General features: G+C 47.3%; 1 protein-coding gene across 4 annotated transcripts in view; it reads right to left on the bottom strand.

The window, feature by feature from the left end:
* Pacs2 (phosphofurin acidic cluster sorting protein 2) overlaps window positions 1–11521 on the bottom strand; it is a 63057-nt gene extending 51536 nt beyond the window's left edge. For 3 of the 4 annotated variants that reach the window (XM_050131960.1, XM_050131962.1, XM_050131963.1), the window contains exon 1: window positions 11303–11521. In XM_050131960.1, the coding sequence (XP_049987917.1) occupies window positions 11303–11421 (119 nt within the window). In that variant the 5' untranslated portion in view covers window positions 11422–11521. The remainder of the gene's footprint in view (window positions 1–11302) is intronic. The other variant, XM_050131961.1, reaches the window with a different exon arrangement.
* Window positions 11522–21451: the final 9930 nt, after the last annotated feature.

Here is a 21451-nt window from a genome sequence, read left to right as displayed (position 1 = left end):
TTTAGAGACTGGAATCTCTGTACTTGGTGAGCTTGGTTAACAGAACTGCAGCTCTGGAGTGAACTTCCCAAGTGTTAATACTGGTTGTCCCCCAGACTGACCTGACTCAGCAACCCTCAAAATGCCCAGGACTCTAGCCCCTGACTTTGCCATTGTAAGCTAGGAGACTGAGCTCAAACGTTGGCCAGCTTGGTACCCAGGATAGAGGCAGTAGGCAGGTAACTGTATGTAGTCTGGCCTTGGTTCTGGGGCTTTTGTCCAGGTGTTATGCTGGACACACAGGACCTGAGAGAAGCCAGAAGAGGAAAGGCTGAAGGTTATGCCAAAGTGACAGAGACATCTGTACCCAATATGGTCAGCTATATCCAGGAACCCCATAAACTACAAGCTTATCCCAATCTAGTCCTCCACTTGGATTACTTGCTCTTGTACAGTGATGTATTGTGTCTAACACCTGACACTTCGATTGAACATCTTGCTGAGCACCAATTACAGCCAACTCTGGCTACCGATGGCCCAGATGCAGTGTTCCACCTTATTGTCTCCTTCTGTCACATGAGAATGCAGGTGGAGAAACTGAAGTGATGCCTGAAGCTCCCAACTGCATGCCTGTGGATCCAACTATGCCTGAAGCCAGTCAGCTCTATACCAACAGAAGCAATGATACCCATCTCTATTCATTATCCTTAATGCAACTAGAAGACGCTAAAAAAGAAATTCATAAGGAACTCTCGTATCCAATCAGGCATACTTTGTTTTAAAAAAAAAATCTGAACAAAGTCAACTTTATTGGGACATCCAATTACATTGTCTTCCCTGAGCTGAGGGCAATCCATCTTCCATAGAAAGGTGTGGAGGAATCACAGTCACTGTCCTAACAGGGAGCCTCCAAACACATCCCACATAGCAAGGCAGCCTGGGCTTCTATTTTAAGCGCAGAACATGTGTGATTTTGATGACCCAGGAGCAGAACCCCTCCACATATCCTTGAGCAGTGTCAGAGCACAGAATTCCCCAGTTGGTGGTGCAGCTGTTCCTGTCGGCCTGCCAGACCCCTGCCTCAGGCCTCTGTGTAGTGGTGATCACATGGGCTGGTAACAAGGCCAAGGCAGTGTTCCATAAGGGCAGCTGGAATGTCTACATTGAGTGGGGGTGTCCACACATGGGTCTGTTCTCCAGGAGTTACTACTACTCTTTCTTAGGGAAAAGGTATTTTCCAGAGACAAAACAAGAATTAGTGAAGGAAAAGTGAGAATGACTATAAGGCTGCATCTCAGGTCATAGAAGGCCAGACGCTTGGAGAAGGTCTGGGTCCCCTTCATCCTCTAGGACCTTGGCCTCAAAAACTAGTTTATGGGCCATGGGAAGAGGTTCCTTCATCTTGTGTACATGACTGTGTGGGCAGACTCTCCATCATCCAGAGCCGCTCTTCCTCAGTGCAGGGAGTTCCCCCAAAGCAGCCTTCAGAATACCTCCCAGGTCCTGGTCGGGTCCTGAAAAGAAACCTTTACAAGCCAGAGGCCTGAGCCTGTAAGGGCCCAGCTTTCCATCTGCAGATGTCCCACTGGCAATTAAAGAAGTATCTAAATGCTCCCGTGACATTCCAGAGATGAGCCAAAGTGTATGGAGCAGCTGTCCAGTCTCCCATGCTCTCTGGGTGTGTGCATCAACTCCTCGTACCCCAGCAGATAGTCTCAGATCCCACCCAAGGCATAACTACGTAGGACGCTGTCAGTGGGCAGATGCCAGCTCTGGTCTTTACACTATCACCAGGAATTGAACTCAGGATGCCTGGAAGAGCAACCAGTGCTCTTAACCTCTGAGCCAATTCTCCAGTCTCCTCTTTTTTGTTTTTCAAAGGGTAAAAATCCATCAGTCGTGCTGAAGGGAGGCATTTGGTGGTCCAAACAGTAAGTTCAGGGGCTGAAGCAATGTCTTCATTAGTTAAGAGCACTGGCTGCTTTTTCCAGAAGACCCAGGTTCCATCCCTAGCACCCACAAGATGGCTGACAACTGTTCTTAACTCCAGTTCCAGGGGATGACGCCCTCTTCTGGTTCACAACAGTACTGCATGCATGTAGTGCACAGATACACACACACACACACACACACACACACACACACACACACACACAGAACAGGCAGTTTAGAAAAGCTAGACAGCTCAGTGGGTAAAGGCACCTCCTGCCAAGCCTCATGGCCTGAGTTTGATAGCCTGCATAATAGAGAGAACTGATTTCCAAAACTGCCACGTAAGTACCCACATACATATATATACATATATACACACACAATAAATAAATATAAAAAATTATATTTTATTCAACAAGGTCTCCCTATGTAGCTCTGGTTATCCTGGGAGTCCCTATGTAGACCAGGCTGGTTTTGAACCTACAGAGAACTGCCTGCCTCTACTTCTCCAGTACTGGGATTAAAGTGCCACCATGCCCAGAAAGTGTGAAGGAAAAAAATAAGACAAAAGGAGTCCAGAGTCAGGCCTGAAACCAGCAGAGCTGAGGGAATGGCAGCCCCCCAACTATGTAAGGAAGCAAGGGTCAGAGCGGCATGCAATTAAGCATGAGGGGGCCATAGCTGATTATGACCAAGGCCAGATGGGTGAAAAAGAGTCCACGTCAGTCCACCTGGACACTCAATTCATGGAAGCCTAAACCAAAGCTCCCCGGCCAGGCCTAGCAGGGGCCTACCCCAGACTCAGTCAAGTCTCTCCCCAGCACAAGAGAGCCTCTGGCCTCCAGGCACTCACCTGCCAGCAAGACATCTTCCAAAGGCACTGGCCAGCTTTATAATGCCCTGGCAAAGGCTGAAGGTGTCCACTGTACTGCTCACCTTGGTGGCCAACTCAGCATATGTGCACAACCTTGCCAAAAGCTGTTGCAGAAAGCACATGCCAGATAGACAGAACTATGGACCTTTCAGAAAGATGGACAAGGGATCTGACAGTTGTCTGGGGACTGTCAGACTCAGATTCTCCTGCTATGATAATGTAGTTTCGTCTGCCTAAGGTAAGATGTCAGAGGACAGAAGTAGAAGGTGTTGCAGTGAGAAGGGTGCATGGGGATCCAAACCTATCCTGCCTAGACACTCCATCCTAATGACTAGGAGTTCACTGTGGCCTGTGTGCATCCATGCCAGACATAAATGCAGGAAGAACCTGAACCTTGGAGACAGGATCCCTTCTGAAAATGGCACCTCTGGGGCTGGGCCACAGGGTGAGTTCTACTTCAAGACTTTGGTACTTGACACGGAGTGTATGTTGTAGGGGAGTACCCTCAATCCTGACAGGGTGGTGAGGAGAGGCTAGTGGGATAGTAGGAACAAACCACCACATCTGTGAGCACCAGAAGGGAGGAGACCAGCACGGTGTCTGGTATCTTGCACTGCCCATCTCTATCTCTCACAGATTTAGACACCTCTGCTTAGCAGACATCTGCACCTCAAGAGACGACTCAGGAGACTTAGGGCCACAGCTTCAGTCCTGGGGCTCCTGCCTCCCTGAACAGGCTCTAGAGACACTGAGAGCACTGCCTGAAAGTTCCAGGACTGCTGCTTGGAGTTCTATTCTCAGAGGCCATGTGCAGCACTTGCCATCCCTAGAAGCCTATACAAAGCCCATCTTTGCTCTAGAATACCCACCTTCAAAGCAGAGAGAACTCAGCCCTAGATACATTCACATACTATGTTTAGGTCACTGTAGGTGACCAGGTACTCATGGAGAGGAGCCAGCAGCTCACACACATTATTAGTGGAAACACCTTGTGTGGAGAGCTGTGTCTCCTGAGCACCAGTAGTACTCAGGAACACTGATCACCAGTGGTTCCCAAAGAGATTGGCAGCCCTGGAGTTTGAGTCTAGAATGAGCAAGGCAGACCCTGAGCACAGGCCCTGGGCCTTCCTACCTGTGTCCCCTCTCATCTGCACCTGAGGGCATACACACAAACACAGAGCCACTTCTATTGTTCTGGCTATGCCACCTGAAGCTAGGGCCCTAAAGATTCCCTCCACATGATGGAGTTCTGCCACCTGCATAAATCCACCATGGCATCAAACGAGACTCCAGTGAATGAAGCAGCAGACCTCACTCTAGAATGTCCTCTCACTCTCGACCCTGCCTCACTGACACCCTGCTCCATCAAATCTTCCTGAGACCCAAGAAAAGAGTGGATGGCTATGTGACAATAGCAAGGACCTTGAACTGCAAAGCACCTTGGCCCTGCGTAATTCTCAGGTCATGAGTAGTCAATGATGCCCAGCATCCAAGACAGTGCAGGCCACAGCTTTTGCATGAAGCCACTTGAGGGAAATGAAGATGTCACAACACTAAGTTCCCCAGGGAGAGTCAGCCTGTTTGGATAAGAGCATTCCACACAATATCCCACACCAGGACAGAGAAGTGGCCACAGACAACTTTGCCTGCCTGTGTCCTAAAAGCAGTGTCTGAGTAGGGTAGGCAGATCAGAGCCAAGCAGACTCCAACCATGTGCCACGCCTATTCTGAATCCACAGGGCTTCTCCAAGGGGCAGTCTTCCCCATCTTCCCACTGAGCTATGTTATGGAGATGCCAAGCCCACGGCCTTTCCAACTCAAGTCAGCCTCTCCAGTGCCTTCCTCCTCCAAAAGAGTCCACTCTCGAACCTCACACACTCCTCTGCCCACTTCACCCCACTCAAATCCATCTCCAGCTAAACTTACATCAATTCAGGCTTCCAAGCAGCACTACTTTCCCAAGCAAACCTACAAAAATAATCTAGAGTCTTCCCCTCACTCAAAGAAAAGTCCACATTCTTTAGCATTCCATTTTGGTCAATTACAACACTCAATAAGTTACTTTCTTGAAACAGACCTGGACTGGACTGAGGAAGACAGACATGATGCAGAAAAAAGAGTTAAGCCTGCAGCAAGGAGGGAGAAGAGGTCTAGAAGGACTATGCTAGCACATGAACACATCAGGCAATTGCCAAAGAGGTACACGGCTTGCTAGCCATCATACTCCTTACTCATCTGCTGACATGAAAGACTGACATGTCCACACGTCCACCCAGTACTGCAGAAGTAAGTGGGGAGCACATTGAGGAGGCAACAATCAAAGAGAAAAGGGCTGAGAACCTTCCAGAACTAAAGAAAACCACGAATCCACAAGTCCCTCAACCTTAATAGGGGTCAGCATAAAAGAATACACGCCATAGCGTATCATCAGATAAGCTGTCACAACAAGAAAGTAACCACAAAGCCAGTCAACACACTGCCCTCCAGTGAGTCATGGCTGCCTGACAGTTGCCTCCTGAACAGCAAGACCAGAGGCTACAGTCGGTGGCCACCCTGAGGGAGATGCTACCCCTGGAGCCAGCACCAGGCCCTAGGGGACAATAAAGAGACAAGACACCATTGGCTAAAAGAGCACTTCATAGTTATCATATCTTCCTCGGAGGAAAGCCTCAGGACGTCTTTCCAGTGCAGGGAGGAGGATCCCAAGTCCTGAAGTGCGAGATACAGAGGGCAAGTGCTACAAGCAGTCTAAAGCTACCAGGTAAAGCAACACAGACAGCATCACCAGGCTTAAGGGGACTGGAAGTTCACTGCGGCAACAGCAGCATGTACAAATGAAGGGCTGGGGCTAAAGAGCTCTGCAAGTTGTATCACTTCAGAGAAAGGTACAAATGACTAAAATATAACACAAGGATGCAGCTCAAGTTCACAGAGCTAACCAGGAAAAAAGTAACAGCAAATTTTACTATTAATGAGGGAGGGGAATTCCGTGCCAAAACAAGATGAAGCAAAAGAGAAAAGAAGTGCAGGATGATACAAAGCACAAAATAAAATAGATATGAATACAGTATTGCCAACTTAGGTAAATAAAAATAAACTGGATGTTTCATTTAAATAAAGAAATATCAGAATGTCAGATTGGGTGAATACTAAATTTAAACACACCAGTTATACCTCACTTTGGGAAAGTTTAAAGAAAAAGGGGGTGGTTAACCACTGGGGATGTGGCTGAGTTGGCAATGTGTGCCTAACATGCATAAAACCCTGAGTTTGGTCACTAGCCAACACAGAAACCAGGCGTGGTGGACATGCCTGTAATCCCAGCACTTGGGATGTGAAGGTAGGAGGCTCATCCACTGCTACATTCTGAGTTTTAGATACATGAAGACCTGTCTCAAAAAGAAAGAGAAAAAAGAAAGGAAAAGAAAAGAAGAAAGCTTGGCTTTTATGGGTTTTGTTTTGTTTTTGTTTTCCAAGACAGGGTTTCTTTGTAGCTTTGGAGCCTGTCCTGGAACTAGCTCTTGTAGACCACGCTGGCCTAGAATACTCAGATATCCGCCTGCTTCTGCCTCCGAACCCCCAGTGCTGGGATTAAAGGTGTGCGCCACCACCTGGCTTTTGTTTTGTTTTGTTTTGAAAGTAGAGCTATTGAGATGCATCAATGGGTAAAGGTGCTTGCCTCAAAGTCTGATGACCCAAGTCACTCCCTGAGTCCCATAGGATTGAAGGAGAAAACTGATTCCTACGAATCCTGGATCTCTGAGTTCGAGGCCAGCCTGATCTACAGAGCAAATTTCAGGACAGCCAGGGCTAGAGTGAAACCCTGTCTCAAAAACCAAACAAAAAAACTTACAATGGCAGTTTAGGACCCACAGTCCATGTCAGCTGGGTGCCAGATATAGAGCTCAGTGGTAGAGCACTAAGTTCTTCGTATCTGAACTGCAAGCACATGGGAAACCCTCGACACTACCCATCCCAAAGGAGAGTCTAAGGGAAAGTTACTGCACTGTCCAGGACCACTGGGAGTATGGAAGTTGTGCCCTCACCTTAAACTGGAGCAACAAAAGATGAGTTTCATTGAGATGTCCACAATATGAACATTAAGGAACGAGTCTGACGCAGACACACATGACTTGTCAGCAGAACCCACACATTCCTCAGGATGCATCACAGACCTAAGCCAATGCAACACACATGCCTGAGAAGCAGCTCAGGCCATTCTCTGACAACCACATGCAGCTCAGAAGATCGCATGGGCATTTCAGAGCCTTTCTGTCGTCACAGTCACAACCCAGTCGGTGGCAAACCAGATTTAACACAATTCATATCCTGGATATTTCTAAGACAGAACAGAGAAACAACTAAAACAGTGGGCTTTACCAAAATCAAAAGTCCTGCTCATCCAAAAACACCAGAGCTGAGCACGCAGACATATCTGTGGTCCTGGCCACTCAGGAGGCTCACCTGAGCACCACAGTTTGGAGGTCAGTTTGGACAGTGTGAAACCATTCTCCAGCGAAATCACAAAGCACACCCGTAAGAAGAGCGGCAAACCCCAGAGCAGAAACACTGGCAAAGAGCATCCACTTTCACTGCATGAAGGACTCCTCAACTCAATGAGGAAGACATATCCTTCCCAGTAAAACCAGGACACAACCTCCACTTCAGACATGTGACAGCACATGGGGAAAACCTTGACTCTCTCCATCTCCGAGGAGAGTCTAAGGGAAATTTACCACACTGTCCAGGACCATTGGGAGAGCGGAAGATTGTGCCCTCCCTCCCTGTACCTTAAACTGAAGGCCTCTCTCTCTTTCTTTTTCTTTCTTTCCTTCCTTCCTTCTTTCTTTCTTTCTTTCTTTCTTTCTTTCTTTCTTTCTTTCTCTTCCTTACTTACTTCCTTCCTTTCTTTTTTTGATCTTTGGTTTTTCGAGACAGGTTTCTCTGTAGCTTTGGAGCCTGTCTTGTAACTAGTCCTGTAGACCAGGCTGGCCTCAAACTCACAGAAATCCACCTGCCCCTGGCTCCCGAGTGCTGGGATTAAAGGTGTGCGCCACCACCGCCCAGCAAACTGAAGGTTTCTTAAACTAAAGCCCTATGACAAAAATCACCAAATGATAGCCTCAAACTCCAAAGAAGCCAATGTCTAAAATGAAGGTTCATTCTTACAAGGAAGTATTATGTACCAACAGAAAGGAAAGTCGGCTGACAAAAAAGCATGAATGCATCAAAGAGTCTCACTCTATCCACAGAGCCCTCTGGGGAGATGGTACTGCCTGGGAATGCAGAGCTGGCAGCATCAGGAATGACAAAGAAGGATGGAAGCTCCGCTCCTTGCTGGAAGGACAGAGATATCTGTGCCTTCCATAAACATACATATACAATGGTGTGCACTCTGGACAGCAACTGTTGTCCACACACCAAGTGAGCCAGCGCATGGCCTAGAAGTCAGTGGAGGTAAGAAAAAGACGCAGGTGCACAAAGCTTGGAAGTGAGTTAATAATGTCAAAAAGAAAAGAATTTGAGTGAAAGTACAAAGGTTCAAAGACCTTTGGTAAAGGTAAAGACCCCGCTGAAGAGTGGATGGAGAACATGCCTAGGAACGGAAAACTCTGGAATCCCAGCAGTATGGTAGGGCAGACACTGACTGTCCCTAGCAGCATGGTGTACTAGGCTGTTGAGGCAAGGTGAACTTGGCAACACGGCTGGGACAGCACTGAGTATCAGGAGTTGGATCCTCCCTCCCATCAGCTTCAGGATGCCTAGTACCCAGCTTCCCCCAGGGAAGGAGAATTGAAACTCCACCCATGTCAAAGTAAGGGGGATGGATTCTGCCCCCACCCCACCACCCCACACTCCAGGCCAACTCTGAGGGACACACACAATTAAAAGAGGATTTCAACAGTTTTAGGTGGGCAAAGATTACTATCCCCCGTAGAAACTGCTGAGACTCAAGTAGGGGGAAAATGAGAAAGAAAAATTGGCAAAAGACATGAATAGGAATTTCTCTAACAGGGAAGTACAAATGGTCTAGATTCATAATCAGAGAAATTCAAACTAAAACCACAACACTGTTTCACACCCACCAGCTTGGCAAGAATGTAAGGCAGTGAGGATTCTCGCCCTAGCACTGGGGCTGAAGTTGGCACAGCTGCTTTAGGAAGCAACTGAATAGTAACACTGAGCGAACACACACCCATACCTCTAAAAGTCCTCCTACTCGGTAAAACACATTCAAGTAGGTCCGGCCTGCCACAGGGACAGGCATGCACGCGGGCGATAGGTAAGAAAACCTCCTCTGCAATGGCAATGGCAGATTTGTAACCGGGCAAAAACCTGGCAATATCCCTTAGCAGAAGCCCAGGTTTCATCATTCCAAGGGAATACTATGTAGCAGTGATGCTTCAGCAGCCACCAGCACAGATGCAGCTCCCAGAACTGGAGACTTGACCAAAGCCAGGGTGAAGAGTGAAAAGAACTCAGGGGACACGATCACGTCCTGTTTGCAGCACCCAGAAGAACATCACTGCACAAAGGTGATATGAGGGTATGTGCCAAGGGTGCATGCACAGGAGGTATATGCATCAGCAGAGCAGAGGTCAAACAGCACAGGACAGAGATCAGGAAGCATTGTACTAAGACTACATGCTTTTTACACACATGGAGTGGTCCTCAGCACTCCAGAAAAAGTCTCTCATCTCTGACCGGGCCAAAACCCAGAACTCCCCAACATCTGCTGCTGCTCACCCAAGATGCCCCATCCTTCCCTGTGTGCAAGCCTGTCCTCAACCAGCCTTTCCTGACGCTGCTATCCCCTACAGAAAAGGGGTATTCTAGGAGTATGCAAGAACAGAGACCAGAGAAGGCAGGATGGAGCATGCCTAGAATCCCTGTACACAGGAGGCAGACAGAGGCAGGAGGACAGAGTTCAAGGCCACCTAGGCTACAAAACAAAGTTAAGGCCATCTATGACTTCAAAGCAAAACCCTGTCTCAAAGTCGTGCATATCTTTAATCCCAGCACTTGGGAGGCAGAGGCAGGCGGATCTTTGTGAGTTCGAGGCCAGACTGGTCTACAGAATGAGCTCTAGGACAGCCAGAGCTACACACAGAGAAGCCCTATCTTGAAAAACAAAAAACAAACAAAAAATTACCAGCCACCTTTAGAGGGATAATGAAATGGCCTCTGTTCCCTTCCTTACCAGGGTTAGACATCTGTCTTGAGTGTGACATGTACCTGTAACCGTAGTTCTAACTATAAAATAAGCTGAGGGATGTGGGAGGGAGGTGGATCACAAGAGCTTAAGAGTTCAAGAACAGCCTCAGCAACATAATGAGATTCAGTAGCAGAAAAAGGAAGAAAGAAAAGGGGAAGAGAGGAGGGAATGAGAGAGAGAGAGACCCCCTTGGCTCTCATTTAAGGAACTCAGGGGCTGCTAAAAGGGCCAGTGTGAAGTGGGGTGCTCAAGATAATGATGTAAAGAAGCAGAACTAGAGTGGGAGGGTCCAGCTCCCCCCACCCCTCCCGGCTTTGGTAGTTTGGGAGATGTTCCCAGTGAGGCAAATGCTGACCCTCAAGTCTCAGCACTCCAGATGCAACACAGGTCTAGGAATTGCGTTCAGTATACATCCTTTCTTTCCCAAAGGCACAGCCAAAAGGGAAAAGTCACTATCTGAACCCCAACACCACACTCTGCTGAAAGAGTCGGCAGAATGAGAGCCACAGGCCAACCTGAAGCTCACCTACAAGTGAAGTACCTTCTCTCCACAGGGTTTCTCTACTCAGGGGCACACCGTCCAGGTTCTGTACCTGGAAGGCTCTTTGGGGACAAGCCCACTTTCCCTGTCTCCCCAGAGGAAAGCCTGTAGCGTCTTCAGCCTGGTGTCTGGATTTCCTTTTGCCTCACTAACTGAGGCTCCTGAGTAGGATCCAAGTCAAGAAGAAATCACCAAAGTTTCAAGCTGGGCAGTAGAATGAGAAGCTGTAGGTCCACATAAAGATAGGTGTCCACAGCGCCCGCCCGGTGGGTAAATCTTGCCTAGTCCTTTCCACGGAGCGAGTGGAATGTCGCCTACCCAAGAGAGGGAGGCCAGGCTTCGGTAAGCGTAAAATTAACAAGCTCCAAGCAAAGAGTAGAAAGGACTCCGGAGCTCTCTCCACAGCTCCCGGCACAAGGCCGACAGGTGAAGAGAGAGCAGACCCGACCCGCAGGGCACAGGGGAGGCAACCGTGGAGTGAGCCTCAGGCCCAGGCCTCTGGGGTGTGACAGTGCCGTGCACACGGGAGGAGAGCGGTAGCACTAGCCGAGAGCTCGACCGCCCAAGGTGCCTGCGGTCCGCTGCGCGCAGCCCCGCCCGGGACGCAGGTGTCAAGGTGCGGGCAGAGCACTGGTCCCCGCGCCGCAGGCCCGCTGCCCCGCCCCGGCCCTCGCCTTGCTGTGGCCCGCGCGCGCTCGGGGGCGCGGGGTCCTGGCCCGCGGGCAGGTGCGCGCGGACAAAGCGCAGCGCGGGGGCGTACCTGGGCACGCAGCTGGGGCTGGAGCCGTCCACCTCCCAGGTGGCGAACAGGTTCATGGGCACCGGGGTGTTGAGCGCTCCGGGCGCGCCGGGCAGGCCGAGTCGGCCCCGCTCGGCCATGGCGCCGGCCCCGCCGTCCCTCGGCGGCCTGGGGCTGCGCCGGGCCGCGGGAGCGCGGCGGGCGGGCGGGCCGGGCGCGCGGAGGGCGGCGGCGCGGTCACATGGCGCCGGCGGCCGGGCGGGAGTCGGGCAGGCCCGCGGGCGGTGTCCGGACTGTGCCCGTGCCCCGCCCCCTACCTCTTCGCGCTGCCTATTGGCCGGCAGGGCAGGGCTCGCGCGTCACACCCAATCACTGCCTACCGGAAGTGAGGCGCGCGCCTAAGGGCGTCTCTGGCGCCCAGCCGCGGGAGCGAGCGCGCGCGCCTGCGCAAAGGCTCTGCCCTCCCAGGGACCCAAGGCAATCGATGCGATGGCTACCGGAGAGGCCAGGTCAGCGAGCCCTCAGGCTTCTTGCCGCGGGCCGTGGGCCCGGGCACGTGCCCATGTACCCTGGTGTCTTCTATCCTTTACCATCCTGTGTGTCTCCGTGTAGGACCCCAAGGCCTCCGGGATCCTCTAGTACTCCGTAGGCCCCACCCACTCTTATCCCTTGAGGAGTTTCAGCCACCATCTGTCCTCCCTTGCTGCCCCCCTGCAGCAACCTCCTCCCATCCAGCCTCCTCCTACATTTAGCAGTGCTTATTTATTGACTTTTAAGTTTCTCTCAAGAACATCAGAACAAATATATGGGACAGGGTGCTTTCTGCCTTGTTCACAGTGATGTGGTAACTCGGGCCAATAGGAGCTGTGTGTAAAGGGGGGGCAATCAGACTGCCCCCAGGGCAGGGGACACCAGCAGGCATGGCTTTGGGAAGGCTGACTAGGTTCTGGGGCTCAGGGAGAGGCTCCGTCCCTCCCTCTTTTTTTTTTTTTTTTTTTTTTTTTTTTGCCTGTCTTTGGTCTTTGGTCAAAAATTGAGGAAAAAGCTTTTCTGGCATGTCTTGTTTCTTTGTATCCACAGCTTTATACAATTGCCTTTCTCCTTCTGGGTCCCATGTCTTATTATCTACAAGTAATTTTATTGAAACAATTCTAACCCAAGCCAATTTGACCTGGCTGTCCCTTCTTGCCCTTCGGGTTTACCCCAGCAACCCCGCTTTCTGCTTTTCTTCCCTGGGAGGCCCTACGGGGGTGGTCCTTCCCTTGCTGTGACACCCCACCCCCTGCCGGCAACATTTGGTGCTCCTCTGCCAGAGGCAGCCTTCTGCTGTAACTCCTTCAGGACGGGAGCTGCAGACAGCTGCAACTGCTTAAAGCCAGAGTTCCACTTTGAAGAGAACAAGGGGACCTGTGTTCTCCTCATGTTCCCCACTCATTGGGGTGGTGAAACAAAGTCCAGAGGGTCTGTCAGTCTGTGGCCAGCTGAGATGAATATTGTCTGACATTGCAGCCCTACTGGGGCCAGTAGTGAGGCTTGTACCTAGGAAACCGCAGGCTGTGTTCACTGAGCTTCAGCAGCCGTGGTGGACAGGCTGCCTTTGATTGAAAGCAAAGGACAAGCATCCACTGACCTCAGCAATTGGCATACATTGCTGGGCACAGACCAAGGGTTCATTTGAAGGCAGAAGAATGGGCTGCCTGATGAGTTGTGTCTGTGTGCACCAGGCAGGCATTGCAGCCAGGGTCAAGGGAGGAAATGAGGGTGACCAAGCTGTGCACACTGGGGCCTGGCACCGGTGGCCTTGGTTGAACTGTGCCATCTTGTACTAGACACCATTGTAGGTTCTCAATGAATGTGACATATCTGCCCATTCTCATTTTAAAGGGGAGGAAAGTGAGATGCATGCAACTCCGTACTTTCTGAGGGGAAGATGACCAGTGTATGTTTTCCCAGTGAATAGATAGCAGTTTGACTCTGTTTCACCAAACCTCTGCATTTGAAAGTAACGCTGTGTCTGTCCTCCTTTTGTAAACTGTAGGTCCCAAGATGGAAGGTGCCTTTTCCTGTAAACTGATGTTGATGTGATTTCTGCCCTTCCACATCTGGAGTGTTTTCCTACAATTTATCCTGAAAAAATGGGAACCTAATTCAGGACGAACTTCTGTGGACAACTGAGGTGGCTGGTAATGGGGAGAAAGCCCAAGGAGAGTGTCCTTCAGTGAGTGCCCTGTAGCTCTAAATGAGCACACATAACCCACTGTTAAGGCCAAACAACATATTGCATACTCGCCAGCAAATCATTTGTTTGTCAACAGTGAAATAAATTTTGGGGTTCTTTAAAGGACCTTGGGTAGTGGCAGGAAGTAGAGGTTCCTACAGGCCCACAGATTGTCACTGGGTTTTCCTCAGCCTGCACATTGAACCTCACAACCTCATAACTGGTGCCCTGGACCATGGATTCCTTGGGAACTACTGATCTGTTTAGTGTGGGTTAAAAGGATGAAAACCTGGCATGAAGATGTGATACAGTGTGAGGAACTGCAGACATGGCATGGCCCATGCCCAAAGAAGTTCCTTCAGAGTCTAGGGACCTTGGGATGTGTCTAGGGCACAGGAACCACAGGAACCCTGACCATACTAGGCATGCACTAGACTCGTGTCCATGTATTTAGTGAGCACTGGTGGGCACTGAGCCTTCTGCTGTCTTCTGGTCCACCCTTCTTTACACTGTTAACTTTGGGCTCCAGTGTTGTAGATTATTTTAAGATGTGTTCCATTTGTTTATGCTGTGGACATTTGTTTTTGATGCAAAGATGTTTTACATTCTTTTCTGTTGCATCTGTTTAACTCTGTGAAGCTGTGGTACTTTGCCAGTTTAAAACACCTGATGGTCTAATAAAGAGTTACATGTCTCTTGCAAGACAAGAAAGAGAATAGGAAGGGCTGGCAGGCGGGGAGAATAAATAGAAGGAAAAAAAGGGAGAAAAAGGAGCAGGATAGAAAAGGAGGAGGGGGCCATTAGAGGCCAGCCACCCAGCTACATAGCACACTACAGAGAAAGAAGTAAAGAAAGGTATATAGAAATAGAGAAAGAGTTGGGCAGTAGTGGCGCACGCCTTTAATCCTAGCACTCAGGAGGCAGAGGCAGGTGGATCTCTGTGAGTTTGAGGCCAGCCTGGTTTACAAGAGCTAGTTCCAGAACATGTTCCAAAACTACAGAGAAACCCTGTCTCAAAAAACGAAAAAAAAAGAAAAGAAAAAGAAAGAAAAGAAGAGAAAAGAATTAGAGAAAGATAAAAGCCTGGAAGCAAAAGGTAGACAGGGATAATTTAACGCAAAAGGTAGACAGGGATAATTTAACGCAAAAGGTAGACAGGGATAATTTAAGAAAAACTGACGACAAGAAACAAGTCAACCTAAGGCTGACCATTTAAAAGAAAGAAGACTCCATGTATGATTTATTTGGGAGCTGGGTGGTGGGTCTCCCCGAAAAGCCAAAAGAGCAAAAAGAGTAAGACAACAAACAACACTTCAGTCCATCAGGTGAGTTCCAAAGGCCTGGGGAGCTCATGTTTCTGTGACAGCTTGGTTCATATTCTGCATCCCTGCATGGTTAAGTCCCTGTCAGCCTTGTTTGTCAGGGACAGGGCTACAAACTCGGCCAAGCTACTATCAAGGAGGCAGGAACAGAAACTTCACACACTGAAGACACCCTGGTCACGTGGAGTGTGGGTCATGGAAGCCTTTGGGGAAAGGAATGTTCTGTCTGGGAACCTAGGTAGCCTTCAGAAGCCAAGTGGGGTGTTAGGAGAGGCTGTGGGCAGAAAGGCTCGTGGCAGAGCACCAGACACTGGGTCATTCCAAGCTGAGCAATGTTGCAGACATGATCCGTAGGAGTGGAACAGAACCACAGATGTTATCGAGGAAACAGATTCTCCTGTAGTATTCCTAGTCTTATTAATAGAAGACTTCAAAAGGAGACTCAAACAATTTCATTAGCATTTAAAAGAAAACACGGTACGGGTTAGGTAAAAATCCTGACAGCCACCAGGAAAAGGTGAGAAAACATGCTTTCTAAGTTAGACATGGAATAGAAATAGCTTACTCAGAAAGGAACAATGGAGGCTGAAGGACAGGCTCAGCTGGAAGAGCATTTGCCGTTCTTGCAGAGAACAGGAGTTCAGTTCCCAACATCCATGTCCAGCTCCATGGAGATCCAACACAGTCTACTTGCCTCTGTACACCCACACAAAATAAAATTAATCTCAAAAGAAGAAAAAGAACGTCCAATGGAAATGAGCTAATGAGCAAAAACCTGGCCACTCACTGTACGGCCTTTTATAGCACACACCTCTGTTGCTGGTTGTATTTCCCGAATTTGTCTCCAACATACTTTATTCCTTACATGATGCCAGGTAAAGAAAGGTTCCTAGTCTTCCTCTGTGACTTCTTTCGTGTTTTTGTTGTTATTGATGTTTGTTTTTGAGACAGGGTTTCTCTATGTAGAACGGGTTGACCTTGAACTAACTCACAGAGATCTGTCTGCACCTGCCTCCTCAGTGCTGGGATTAAAGGCCTGTGCCTCCATGCCTAGCCAATCTGTTAATCTTGATGTAGCTATTTAGTCCCTATTCTCCTACCAAATAACATTTGGAACGAACAAGAACTGTTTGTAGTTGGAGAAGTGTCCTTGGGAAACCACCAAAAAGTTCAAAGTTTACAGGCCCCTGCTGAAACTCCATTTTCTGATTTATCTTATGTCTTACCTAGTTAGGCAAGAGCCTGAGCTTTATACATCAATATGGCCTGTGGGTATTCTATGTCGATGCCCTGCTAGGTGGTTGGCATGGAACAGAACATAAACTACTAATGCTGACAGGAGTCAGAACTGCTACCGGGACCTGCCATTGAAATCGTCTCCAAGACCTCACAGGGCCACAGAGTTGGAAAGCTCAGAAATGCTCTCATTGCCAGACAGTGGTGGTACACACCTTTAATCCCAGCACTCAGGAGCCAAAGACAAGCAGACCTCTGTGAATTCAAGGCCAGCCTGGTCTACAAAAGCTAGTTCCAGAACAGGCACCAAAGCTACAGAGAAACCCCATCTGGAAAAACCAAAACAGAAAAAAAAGAAAGAAAGAAAGAAAGAAAGAAAGAAATGCTCTCATCAACTCATTCAATAAGTTATTACCAAGTTGGTGTCAAGTCTTAGAGATGCAAGAATGGACTGCTTGCCCTGGAGGGGTGGACATCCTTCCTGAGCTAGGATACAGTCTGGATATGAAAAGGTTATGGTCTCAGATACTGTGCTGATGTGGGATTCCCCTCTGTATGCTGTGAATATGTTTTATTGTCATTGGCTAATAAGGAAGCTGCTTTTGGCCAATGGCTTAACAGAGTAAAACCAGGTGGGAAATTCTCAAACAGAGATGTAGAGAGAGTAGGTGGAGTCAAGGAGATGCCATGTAGCCTCTGAAGGAGACAAACGCCTGGAAATCTTACCGGTAAAGCACAAGCCTCTTGGTAATATATAAAATAATAGAAACTGGTTAATTTAAGATGTGAGCGCTAGCTAGGAATACGCTAGAGTCATTGACCAAGCAGTGTTGCAATTAATATAGTTTCTGTGTGATTATTTCGGGTCTGGGTGGTAGGAACCAGCCAGAAGCAGAAGAGTGGGAAGTCATGGATGAGTTTGGATTGAGGGCTGAGGACGGTGTGGAATTCCATAGGGAAGGGCAGTATCAGCTAGGCTCTAGAAGGTCTAGTGTCCCTGAAGATTTACATCAGGCCTCCCTCTGCCATAGCAGCTCTAAAGCCACATTAGCCCAAAGTAGCTGCAGTCTAAGAGCACAAATGTTCCCAGCCTGGCCACCATTGGATGGCTGAAAGACCCAAGTCAGACAACTCAAAAGGAAAAAGCCCACAGTGCCCCAGCAGGGGTAGCCCAAAGTGCCCCAGCAAGGGTGGTGTGTGCCTCTAATCCCAGCACTCAGGAGGCAGAGTCAGGCAATAGAGGTCAGCCCAATCTACAGAGCAAGTTCCAGGACAGCAGAGCTACACAGAGAAACCCTGTCTCAGAAAAAAAAAAAAAAAAAAAAAAAAAAAAAAAAAAAAAAAAAAAAAAAAACCCAGAAAAATAAAACACCAGCATTAAACAGTTATTTCACAGTATGGGACCAACAGGTTCTCCCTCTCAGTTTATAGCTGCTTGCTACTTCCTTCATTTTTTTTTCTTTTCTTTCTTTTTTTGGAAAGCCTGGTTCTGCATTCTGCTAGTTCTGCTTACCAGCTCATGTCTTTACAAACTGCATTTATGTCTGAGCTCTCTGCTAGACTCAAGGTCATCTTGAGCATGATGGTTCTATTGTTTGTATGTGGGCTTTTGGGAATTCCTGCATTTAGATCACATGATCTTTATGACGTGTTGCCTTCTTTTTTGTTGGTTTTGATTTTGGTTTTTCTTTTTAAAAAAATATTATGTATAGTGTTCTGCCTGCATGTGTGCCTATACACCAGAAGAGGGCACCAGTTCTCATTACAGATGGTTGTAAGCCACCGTCTGGTTGCTGAGAATTGAACTCAGGACCTCTGGAAGAGCAGGCAATGCTCTTTGATTTTGGTTTTTCATTTTTTTTTTTTTTGGTATAACACTGACTATCCTGGAACTCTGTACACCAAGCTGGCCTTGAACTCATTGAGATCTGTCTGCCTCTGACTCCCAAGTACTAGGATTAAAGGCATGGCCACCATGGCCTAGTGTGTCGCCTTGTTTTGTGGGAGTTTGTTGGTAAACAATAGATAAGTTTCTGAACACCACACGTGGAGAGAGAGGCAAATACAGTTTGCCCTAGGTATTGGAGGCCCACAGTGAAATGAAAGGAACAGTTCTTCAGGTGAGGCTCCTAATCCGTGGAAGTTGACAGTAAAGCTAACCATAACATTCCCACTTCCCTTCATCATGAACTGAGATGAGAGGTGTGAAACCAGCCAAGGGTGCTCACAGAGAGGCCAGCAGCAGTACTGCTGTCACTTGGAAGAAAAAGGCATATTCCAATGTGTCTGACAGAATGTCAGTAACTAAAACTTCAAGGTCTGAAAATAGACATTGAACGAACCTACTGACTGAGCAGCGCATGGTTGTTGTATAGTGAGAACAATAAAAACAACTGAAAATAGAAAGTTTGATCCTACTTGGCAAAAAAGTGCAAAAACTGTTGTGTGTACATGACAATATCAATACATGATTATGCATGTCAAATACATCTTTCAAAAATATTGGTGCACAGTAATTTAAGCTACAATAAAAAAAAATAGCCAGGCGGTGGTGGCTCCCAGCACTCAGGAGGCAGAAGCAGGAGGATCTCTGTGAGTTTGAGGTCAGCCTGGTCTACAAGAGCTAGTTCCAGGACACAGGACAGGCTCCAAAGCCACAGAAAAACCCTGTCTCAAAAAAAAAAAAATCCCATAAATTGCTGAGCACTATGAGATTACCTCTGTGTGCTGGGAATTCAGTCGATTCCTGTTTTCCTTTCTGTTTATCTGTCTTTCATGGGTTTTTTTTTCTACAGTAAATATATTGAGAAGGGAAATAAAAATGTTCTGTGTCAAACCAGTTGTGGATTTTGGTGGTGCACTCCTTTAATCCCATCACTGCAGAGGCAGCAGAGGTCAGATCCCTGTGATTTCGAGACCAGCCTGTCTATATGGAATGCTCCAAGCTAACCAGGATTACATCATGAGACCCTAACTCAGAAAAATAAAAATATGTTTGGTGTTAGATAAATCAGACAGACTGTGGCTGACTGACCCAGGCGCCAGGCGCCTTTTGGTTAGAGTTACATGAGTTCTGGAAAAATAAGTAAAGGGAGCTGGGCGATGGTGGCGCACACCTTTAATCCCAGCACTCGGGAGGCAGAGGCAGGTGATCTCTGTGAGTTCGAGACCAGCCTGGTCTACAGAGCTAGTTCCAGGACAGGCTCCAAAGCCACAGAGAAACCCTGTCTCGAAAAACCAAAAAAAAAAAAAGAATATTTGGGGAATATTTTCCAAACTGTGTAGCCTCTATTTCATTGGGTCTAGGTGGAAAAGCTTTGATCTCTCTCTTAAGAGTCTGTGGTGCCAATTCTCCCATGTGATAAGGATTTTATACTATTAACTATATACTTTATAAGATGTGCATTCGACAGTAATATGATACATAGGACAAATTCTTAAATATTTTATCAATTTTGCCGGTAAGAGGAAATTCTCTTCACGGGTGTCTGATTTCCTGCATGCCTACTATATTGCTATCATTCAAGTATTAAAAACAGCGTTTTCTAGATCATTACCATAAAAGCAAGTCCTTTGCTTTTGCTTCTCATGATTATGCCATGTCTCCTGCTTCTTTTATAGATGGGGAAATAAACTTAGAAAAGAAAAATAGCAAAATTCCAATCAGATGGGAAGACAATACTGGGGTGTTTGTTGTATAAGCTACTACTAAAGTAATAGACTATTGCATAGTTTTTAAATCATTAGAAAAGATAAAATTTCAAATTTTTCAGTCTAAAATTAAACTATTTGAGGTGGTAGATAAATATGTTAATGAATTTAATTGAATTAACCCATATTGTGATATCACTTTATTTCAAATAAATATATAAGTGTGTGTGTGTGTGTGTGAATGCCTGCTTTACCATAGCAATGTGGAATATCTTACTTATCTTTGCTACCTATGTAATATCTTGGTAGTGGAAATGCAGCAGACAAAGCTGACAATTGAAAGAAAACAAAAACAAAAACAAATTCCAGTTGTCACAATACAATAGAATCTTTTTGTTGTTGTTGTTAAGTAAGGGAAATTGTGGGGTGGTGAAATGGCTCAGTGGTTAAGAGTGCTTGCTGCTCTAGGGAGGATCCAAGTTCTGTTCCCAGCATCTCAGCCAGGAAGCTCAGAATCGTTTGCAATTCCAGCTTCAGCTCCAGGGGGATTTGATATCTCTGACCTCCACAGGCACATACATTCGCCAAATGTGCATGCACAGTCATGCCTGCCTGCACACACACACACAGACAAATCTGAAAAGAATAGAGAGGAAAACACACCTTAGAAAAAGTTCTAATTCAAACACCTTACTTTGAATCATGCTTTCTTGAAAGCCTGGCAGGATCAATCGAGCACAGCCAATTGTAACATTGATACTTGTACTCCGTATTGAGGCCCTCGGAGCAGGATGTGCTGACAAAGTTGATGGGAGAAGGGTATCTCTCTGAGCGGAGAGAAGGCTTGCATTTTGGATCGACTAATTGGGTATTCCAGACTTCTGCAGTGTGAAAGAACATAGCAATAGCAGCCAAAGGCAAGCCGTTTGCTTCTGTTGGCTGTGATGGGCACAGACAAGGGTGGGTTGCAATAGGTGGACTGGAGAAGTGGTCATTGGTCCTGGTCACAGCCTACAGGAAAACAGTAATTTCTGAATGTCTGTTTGAAATGAGTAACGAAGGGAAATGCTTGCTTACAGTGGAAACGACTGAGTTCCGGTTGCCAGAGAATCTTGCTCAGTTCACTCAGTTAGCAGGCATTGCAGATTAACACTGTTAAAATGTTGGAAAATCTACATACTAAGAAGACACGCCACGGCCAGGGTCACTCTTTGTAGGACTGTGTTGAAGAGACAGAGAAGGCTAAAAAGTGTCTCAATGGAGACGGGAAAGTCTTCCCCAGAGTGCTTTCCTTTTATTTTCATACAGTTTAGAAATCATTTAAATTTACATAGCATACATGTACCGATTGCTGTTGGATACTATTTATATCAGTAAATATAAAGTAAAATCAGAAAAGAAGACCTCAGTTTTACCAGTTTCCATGTAGGTATGTCTGTAGGTACATATGTATCATGTGCATGCAGGCACATGTGCACCTGATTGCACACATGAATGTAGATACCAGAGGTCAGTGTTGAATGTCTTCCTTAATCACTCTTTTCCTGTCTGAATCATCGCCTAACAGATTCAACTAGACAAGCCAGCCATCAAGCCTCAGGGAAATGTTTTTAGTACTGAAGTAATAGCTTTTGAGTGGACACACAGCAATACAGACAACTGAAGGAAATTGAATTCCAATTTGTCACAATATAATCGAGCATTTAAAAGCAACAAAAATGTTGCTAAGATGAAGTCTAGCTC

Source organism: Alexandromys fortis, unplaced genomic scaffold (genome assembly GCF_014885135.2).
Source record: "Alexandromys fortis isolate MF-2015 unplaced genomic scaffold, M_Fortis_MF-2015_v1.1 scaffold_399, whole genome shotgun sequence".
NCBI classification, from domain to species: domain Eukaryota; kingdom Metazoa; phylum Chordata; class Mammalia; order Rodentia; family Cricetidae; genus Alexandromys; species Alexandromys fortis.
The sequence above is the reverse complement of the archived record's forward strand: the minus strand, read 5'-3'. Positions and strand labels throughout refer to the sequence as shown.